At 58.5% G+C, this 8,743-nt stretch overlaps 1 protein-coding gene across 1 annotated transcript in view; it reads left to right on the top strand.

The window, feature by feature from the left end:
- Positions 1 to 8,743, top strand: part of LOC106899071 (DNA-directed RNA polymerase II subunit RPB1) — a gene marked incomplete at its 5' end in the record, with an annotated part of 41,487 nt that overhangs the window by 8,148 nt on the left and 24,596 nt on the right. Inside the window, 4 exons of the mRNA XM_014960735.1 lie at positions 318 to 570; positions 4,110 to 4,332; positions 6,769 to 6,952; positions 8,559 to 8,730. Of these exons, the coding sequence (XP_014816221.1) occupies positions 318 to 570; positions 4,110 to 4,332; positions 6,769 to 6,952; positions 8,559 to 8,730 (832 nt within the window). The remainder of the gene's footprint in view (positions 1 to 317; positions 571 to 4,109; positions 4,333 to 6,768; positions 6,953 to 8,558; positions 8,731 to 8,743) is intronic.

The raw sequence follows: 8,743 nt of genomic DNA, 5'->3' as shown, positions 1-8,743 counted from the left end.
TTTGGGGGGTTTGGGTGATCTTGTTGGCCGTTGGGGTGGATTTGAGGTTCTCCACGACTCTCTTGGTGGTGGGTTGGGAGCTCCTCAAGGTTTTGGGGGGGCTCCTCAAGATTTGGGGGGGTCCCCTCGAGGTTTTGGGGGGCCCTCAAGGTTTTTGGGGGTTCCCCTGGTTGAGATTTGGGGTTCTTTTGGGGGGTTTGGGGGATCTTGGGGGCCGTTGGGTTGGATTTGAGGTTCTCCACGACTCTCTTGGTGGTGGGTTGGGGGCTCCTCAAGGTTTTGGGGGTGCTCTTCAAGGTTTGGGGGGGCTCCTCAAGGATTTTGGGGTACCCCTCTGACCCACTTGGGGGTCCCGTGGGGTGCCAGGTGATCGAGAAGGCCCACAACAACGAGTTGGAGCCCACCCCGGGGAACACCCTGCGTCAGACCTTCGAGAACCAGGTCAACAGGATCCTCAACGACGCCCGGGACAAAACGGGTTCTTCCGCCCAAAAATCCCTCTCCGAGTACAACAACTTCAAGTCCATGGTGGTCTCTGGGGCAAAGGGCTCCAAAATTAACATCTCTCAGGTATTGGGGGGTCCTACGGGGGTTTGGGGGGCTCCTGTGGGGTCTCCAGGAGGTCCAAGGAGGATCTCGGTGGGGTTTGAGATGGTTCATGATGGTTCTTGTTGGGTTTTCTAGGCCTCTGTGGGGTGTTCTTGGGAGTCTGTGGTGGCCTCTGGGGTCAAGGGCTCCATAATCAACATCTCCTGAGTCTTGGGGGGGTCCTACGGGGTTTTGGGGGGCTCCTGTGGGGTCTCCAGGAGGTCCCAGGAGGATCTCAGTGGGGTTTGAGATGGTTCCTGTTGGGTTCTGTAGACATCTATGGGGTGTACTTGGGGGTCTGTGGTGGTCTCTGGGGTCAAGGGCTCCATAATCAACATCTCCCAGGTGTTGGGGGGCCCTACAGGGTCTTGGGGGGCTCCTGTGGGGTCTCTAGGAGGTCCCAGGAGGATCTCAATGGGGTTTGAGATGGTTCATGATGGTTCCTGTTGGGTTCTGTAGACATCTATGGGGTGTTCTTGGGGGTCTGGGGTGGTCTCTGGGGTTGAGGGCTCCATAATCAACATCTCCCAGGTGTTGGGGGTCCCTACAGGGTCTTGGGGGGCTCCTGTGGGGTCTCTAGGAGGTCCCAGGAGGATCTCAGTGGGGTTTGAGATGGTTCCTGTTGGGTTCTGTAGACATCTATGGGGTGTTCTTGGGGGTCTGGGGTGGTTTATGGGGCCGAGGGTTCCATAATTAACATCTCCTGGCTCTTGGGGGGCTCCTGTGGGGTCTCTAGGAGGTCCCAGGAGGATCTCAATGGGGTTTGAGATGGTTCCTCCATGGTTTTGAAGACATCTATGGGGTGTTCTTGGGGGTCTGTGGTTGTCTCTGGTGTTGAGGGCTCCATAATCAACATCTCCAGGGTCTTGGGGGGCTCTACGAGGTCTTGGGGGGCTCCTGTGGGGTCTCCAGGAGGTCCCAGGAGGATCTCAGTGGGGTTTGGGATGGTTCCTGTTGGGTTCTGTAGACATCTATGGGGTGTACTTGGGGGTCTGTTGTTATTTATGGGGCCAAGGGTTCCATAATTAACATCTCCTGAGTCTTGGGGGGTCCTACGGGGTCTTGGGGGGCTCCTGTGGGGTCTCCAGGAGGTCCCAGGAGGATCTCAGTGGAGTTTGCGATGGTTCATGATGGTTCCTGTTGGGTTTTCTAGGCCTCTGTGGGGTGTTCTTGTGGGTCTGTGGTGGCCTCTGGGGTCGAGGGCTCCATAATCAACATCTCCCAGATCTTGGGGGTCTCCATGGGGCCTGGGGGGTTCGCTATGGGTCTGGAATCACCCCATGGATCATCTGGATGGTCCACGATGCCGTTGACCTCCAAGCTGAACATCTCCCAGACGTTCCTGAGCTCCCCACAGACCCCCAGGACCTTCTCTATGGGGCCCGGTGGGACCAGGGTGATCATCTGGGGGTCTCCATGGGGCCTGGGGGGCTCGCTATGGGTCTGGAAGGGGTCTTGGGGGGCTCCTGTGGGGTCTCCAGGAGGTCCCAGGAGGATCTCAGTGGAGTTTGCGATGGTTCATGATGGTTCCTGTTGGGTTTTCTAGGCCTCTGTGGGGTGTTCTTGTGGGTCTGTGGTGGCCTCTGGGGTCGAGGGCTCCATAATCAACATCTCCTGGGTCTTGGGGGGTCCTACGGGGTTTTGGGGGGCTCCTGTGGGGTCTCCAGGAGATCCCAGGAGGATCTCAGTGGGGTTTGGGATGGTTCATGATGGTTCTTGTTGGGTTTTCTAGGCCTCTTTGGGGTGCTCTTGGGGGTCTGTGGTGGTCTCTGGGGTCGAGGGCTCCATAAACAACATCTTCTGGGTCTTGGGGGGTCCTACGGGGTTTTGGGGGGCTCCTGTGGGATCTCCAGGAGATCCCAGGAGGATGTCAGTGGGGTTTGAGATGGTTCCTGTTGGGTTCTGTAGACATCTATGGGGTGTTCTTGGGGGTCTGGGGTGGTCTCTGGGGTTGAGGGCTCCATAATCAACATCTCCCAGGTGTTGGGGGTCCCTACAGGGTCTTGGGGGGCTCCTGTGGGGTCTCCAGGAGAACCCAGGAGGATCTCAGTGGGGTTTGGGATGGTTCATGATGGTTCCTGTTGGGTTCTGTAGACATCTATGGGGTGTTCTTGGGGGTCTGTGGTGGCCTCTGGGGTCGAGGGCTCCATAATCAACATCTCCCAGATCTTGGGGGTCTCCATGGGGCCTGGGGGGTTCGCTATGGGTCTGGAATCACCCCATGGATCATCTGGATGGTCCACGATGCCGTTGACCTCCAAGCTGAACATCTCCCAGACGTTCCTGAGCTCCCCACAGACCCCCAGGACCTTCTCTATGGGGCCCGGTGGGACCAGGGTGATCATCTGGGGGTCTCCATGGGGCCTGGGGGGCTCGCTATGGGTCTGGAATCACCCCATGGATCATCTGGATGGTCCACGATGCCGTTGACCTCCAAGATGAACATCTCCCAGATGTTCCTGGGCTCCTCACGGACCCCCAGGACCTTCTCTATGGGGCCCGGTGGGACCAGGGTGATGATCTGGGGGTCTCCATGGGGCCTGGGGGGCTCGCTATGGGTCTGGAATCACCCCATGGATCATCTCGATGGTCCACGATGCCGTCTTGGGGGGCTCCTGTGGGGTCTCCAGGAGGTCCCAGGAGGATCTCAGTGGGGTTTGGGATGGTTCATGATGGTTCTTGTTGGGTTTTCTAGGCCTCTTTGGGGTGCTCTTGGGGGTCTGTGGTGGTCTCTGGGGTCGAGGGCTCCATAAACAACATCTTCTGGGTCTTGGGGGGTCCTACGGGGTTTTGGGGGGCTCCTGTGGGATCTCCAGGAGATCCCAGGAGGATGTCAGTGGGGTTTGAGATGGTTCCTGTTGGGTTCTGTAGACATCTATGGGGTGTTCTTGGGGGTCTGGGGTGGTCTCTGGGGTTGAGGGCTCCATAATCAACATCTCCCAGGTGTTGGGGGTCCCTACAGGGTCTTGGGGGGCTCCTGTGGGGTCTCCAGGAGAACCCAGGAGGATCTCAGTGGGGTTTGGGATGGTTCATGATGGTTCCTGTTGGGTTCTGTAGACATCTATGGGGTGTTCTTGGGGGTCTGTGGTGGCCTCTGGGGTCGAGGGCTCCATAATCAACATCTCCCAGATCTTGGGGGTCTCCATGGGGCCTGGGGGGTTCTCTATGGGTCTGGAATCACCCCATGGATCATCTGGATGGTCCACGATGCCGTTGACCTCCAAGCTGAACATCTCCCAGACGTTCCTGAGCTCCCCACAGACCCCCAGGACCTTCTCTATGGGGCCCGGTGGGACCAGGGTGATCATCTGGGGGTCTCCATGGGGCCTGGGGGGCTCGCTATGGGTCTGGAATCACCCCATGGATCATCTCGATGGTCCACGATGCCGTTGACCTCCAAGATGAACATCTCCCAGACGTTCCTGAGCTCCTCACGGACCCCCTGGACCTTCTCTATGGGGCTGGTTGGTGTTTCTGAGGTCTAGGCTCTCCCCCCAACCTCTCCCCACGTCTCCCCATAGGTCATCGCGGTTGTGGGGCAGCAGAACGTGGAGGGCAAACGCATCCCCTTCGGCTTCAAACACCGGACCCTGCCCCACTTCATCAAGGACGATTATGGGCCCGAGAGCAGGGGCTTCGTGGAGAACTCCTACCTGGCGGGGCTGACCCCCACCGAGTTCTTCTTCCACGCTATGGGGGGACGCGAGGGCCTCATCGACACCGCCGTCAAGACGGCCGAGACCGGTCAGCCCCATAACTACCTCCCCGCCCCACACAATCCCGCCCCACGGCCTTTGCAGTGGCTTGGAACCACCTTCTTGGGGTTCACCAAGAGCTGGAGGGTTCTCCTGAGGTTCCTTCATCTCATGGGGGGCTGGGAGGGCCTCATGGACATCACCATGGAGATGGCCGAGGTGGGGCAGCCCCATAACTACCTCCCCGCCCCACATAATCCCGCCCCACAGCCTTCTGGGTGGCTTGGAACCACCTTCTTGAGGTTCACCAAGAGCTGGAAGGTTCTTCCAATGTTCCTTGACCTCCTGGGGGGCTGGGAGGGCCTCATGGACATGTCAATGGAGATGGCCGAGGTGGGGCAGCCCCATAACTACCTCCCCGCCCCACACAATCCCGACCCACGGCCTTCTGAGTGCCTTGGAACCACCTTCTTGAGGTTCACCAAGAGCTGGGAGGTTCTCCTGAGGTTCCTTGACCTCATGGGGGGCTGGGAGGGCCTCATGGACATCACTTTCAAGGTGCTGGAGGTGGGGCAGCCCCATAACTACCTCCCCGCCCCACACAATCCCTCCCCACGGCCTTTGCAGTGGCTTGGAACCACCTTCTTGGGGTTCACCAAGGGCTGGAGGGTTCTCCCTGAGGTTCCTTCATCTCATGGGGGGCTGGGAGAGCCTCATGGACATCACCATGGAGATGGCCGAGGTGGGGCAGCCCCATAACTACCTCCCCGCCCCACATAATCCCGCCCCACAGCCTTCTGGGTGGCTTGGAACCACCTTCTTGAGGTTCACCAAGAGCTGGAGGGTTCTCCTGAGGTTCCTTCATCTCATGGGGGGCTGGGAGGGCCTCATGGACATCACCATGGAGATGGCCGAGGTGGGGCAGCCCCATAACTACCTCCCCGCCCCACACAATCCCGCCCCACGGCCTTTGCAGTGGCTTGGAACCACCTTCTTGGGGTTCACCAAGAGCTGGAGGGTTCTCCTGAGGTTCCTTCATCTCATGGGGGGCTGGGAGGGCCTCATGGACATCACTTTCAAGGTGCTGGAGGTGGGGCAGCCCCATAACTACCTCCCCGCCCCACATAATCCCGCCCCACAGCCTTCTGGGTGGCTTGGAACCACCTTCTTGAGGTTCACCAAGAGCTGGAAGGTTCTTCCAATGTTCCTTGACCTCCTGGGGGGCTGGGAGGGCCTCATGGACATGTCAATGGAGATGGCCGAGGTGGGGCAGCCCCATAACTACCTCCCCGCCCCACATAATCCCGCCCCACAGCCTTCTGGGTGGCTTGGAACCACCTTCTTGAGGTTCACCAAGAGCTGGGAGGTTCTCCTGAGGTTCCTTGACCTCATGGGGGGCTGGGAGGGCCTCATGGACATCACTTTCAAGGTGCTGGAGGTGGGGCAGCCCCATAACTACCTCCCCGCCCCACACAATCCCTCCCCACGGCCTTTGCAGTGGCTTGGAACCACCTTCTTGGGGTTCACCAAGGGCTGGAGGGTTCTCCCCGAGGTTCCTTCACCTCATGGGGGGCTGGGAGAGCCTCATGGACATCACCATGGAGATGGCCGAGGTGGGGCAGCCCCATAACTACCTCCCCGCCCCACACAATCCCGCCCCACACCTTCCTGGGCTTCACCAAGAGCTGGAAGGTTCTCCCCAGGTTCTTCCACACGATGGAGATGCCCCAACGCTCTCCAGGTCCCCCAAACCCTCCCTAGATGCCTCCTAGAGATCTCCAAACCCTCCCCAGATGCCTCCAACACCCCCAAACCCTCCCCAGATACCTCCAGCACCTCCAAACCCTCCCTAGATACCTCCAGCACCTCCAAACCCTCCTTAGATGTCTCCTAGAGACCTCCAAACCCTCCTTAGATGCCTCCTAGAGACCCCCAAACCCTCCCCAGATGCCTCCAGCACCTCCAAACCCTCCCTAGATATCTCCTAGAGACCTCCAAACCCTCTTTAGATGCCTCCAACACCTCCAAACCCTCCCTAGATGCCTCCTAGAGACCTCCACACCCTCCTTAGATGCCTCCAGCACCTCCAAACCCTCCCTAGATATCTCCTAGAGACCTCCAAACCCTCTTTAGATGCCTCCAACACCTCCAAACCCTCCCTAGATGCCTCCTAGAGACCTCCAAACCCTCCTTAGATGCCTCCAGCACCTCCAAACCCTCTTTAGATGCCTCCTAGAGACCTCCAAACCCTTCCTACATGCCTTCTAGAGACCTCCAGACCCTCCTTAGATGCCTCCAGGACCTGCAAACCCTCCTTAGATGTCTCCTAGAGACCTCCAAACCATCTTTAGATGCCTCCAACACCCCCAAGCCCTCCTTAGATACCTCCAACACCTCCAAACCCTCCCTAGATACCTCCTGGAGCCCCCCCATCGCCGTAGGTGACCCACGTGTCCCGTATCTCCTCCTTCTCCCCCCACCCCAGGGTACATCCAGCGGCGGTTGATCAAGTCCATGGAGTCGGTGATGGTGAAGTACGACGCCACCGTCCGCAATTCCATCAACCAAGTGGTTCAGCTCCGCTACGGGGAGGACGGGCTGGCGGGGGAGAGCGTGGAGTTCCAGAACTTGGCCACCCTCAAACCTTCCAACAAGGCCTTCGAGAAGAAGTAAGGAACCTTCCTGGACCCACGGGTGTGGGGTGGGAGGGGACATCTGGTGGTGGTGGTCTCTGGGGTCGAGGGCTCCATAATTAACATCTCCAGGGTCTTGGAGGGCTCTATGGGGTCTTGGGGGTCTCCTGTGGGATCTTCAGGAGGTTCCAGAAGGATCTCAATGGGGTTTGAGATGGTACCTGTTGGGTTCTGTAGACATCTATGGGGTGTTCTTGGGGGTCTGTGGTGGTTTCTGGGGCCAAGGGTTCCATAATCAACATCTCCAGGGTCTTGGGGGTCCCTACGAGGTCTTGGGGGGCTGCTATGGGGTCTCCAGGAGGTCCCAGGAGGATCTCAATGGGCTTTGAGATGGTTCCTGTTGGGTTCTGTAGACGTCTATGGGGTGTACTTGGGGGTCTGTGGTGGTTTATGGGGCCAAGGGTTCCATAATTAACATCTCCTGGGTCTTGGGGGGTCCTACAGGGTCTTGGGGGGCTCCTGTGGGGTCTCCAGGAGGTCCCAGGAGGATCTCAGTGGGGTTTGGGATGGTTCCTCCTCAACTTGGAGCAGAACTAGATGGGGCCAAGGGTTCCATAATTAACATCTCCAGGGTCTTGGGGGTCCCTACGAGGTCTTGGGGGGCTCCTGTGGGGTCTCCAGGAGATTCCAGGAGGATCTCAATGGGGTTTGGGATGGTTCTTGTTGGGTTTCCTAGGCCTCTGTGGGGCGTTCTTGGGGGTCTGTGGTGGTTTATGGGATCAAGGGCTCCATAATCAACATCTCCAGGGTCTTGGGGGTCCCTACGAGGTCTTGGGGGGCTGCTATGGGGTCTCCAGGAGGTCCCAGGAGGATCTCAGTGGGGTTTGGGATGGTTCCTCCTCAACTTGGAGCAGAACTAGGAGGTTTTATGGGGTCTCCGAGTGGTTCCCCCCCAGAGTTGCCCCCACGGGGATGTCCCCAAGGTTCTCCTCCCCCAATTGGGTGATGTCTTGGTGTCCTCAAGGTTCTCCTGCCCAACTTGGAGCCCATCTTGGTGTCCCCGGTTGGTTCCTCCTCATCTTGGGGTGCAATTTTGAGGTTTTATGGGGTCTCTGAGTGGTTCCCCCCCAGAGTTGCCCCCACGGGGATGTCCCCAAGGTTCTCCTGTCCAACTTGGAGCCCATCTTGGTGGTTCCTCCCCAAAGTTGGACCCATCTTGGTTGGTTCCTCCTCAACTTGGAGTGCAATTTTGAGGTTTTATGAGGTCTCCGAGTGGTTCCCCCCCAGAGTTGACCCCACATCGATGTCCCCAAGGTTCTCCTGCCCAACTTGGTGGTTCCTCCCCAAAGTTGGACCCATCTTGGTTGGTTCCTCCTCAACTTGGAGTGCAATTTTGAGGTTTTATGAGGTCTCCGAGTGGTTCCCCCCCAGAGTTGACCCCACATCGATGTCCCCAAGGTTCTCCTGCCCAACTTGGTGGTTCCTCCCCAAAGTTGGACCCATCTTGGTTGGTTCCTCCTCAACTTGGAGTGCAATTTTGAGGTTTTATGGGGTCTCCGAGTGGTGCCCCCCCAGAGTTGCCCCCACATTGATGTCCCCACCATCCCCTGATGCCCCCCCCCTTGATGTCCCCCCTCCTCAGGTTCAAGTTCGATTACACCAACGAGCGGGCGCTGAGGCGGACGCTGCAGGAGGAGCTGGTGAAGGACATTCTGTCCAACGCCCACATCCAGAACGAGCTGGAGCGGGAGTTCGAGAAGATGCGAGAAGATCGGGAGGTCCTCAGGGTCATCTTCCCCACCGGGGACAGCAAGGTGGCACCCCAAA

This window comes from Calidris pugnax, unplaced genomic scaffold, assembly GCF_001431845.1.
Source record: "Calidris pugnax isolate Ruff unplaced genomic scaffold, ASM143184v1 scaffold585, whole genome shotgun sequence".
NCBI classification, from domain to species: Eukaryota; Metazoa; Chordata; class Aves; order Charadriiformes; family Scolopacidae; genus Calidris; species Calidris pugnax.
Note: the sequence above shows the minus strand (reverse complement) of the source record. Positions and strands in the feature narration are given on the sequence as shown.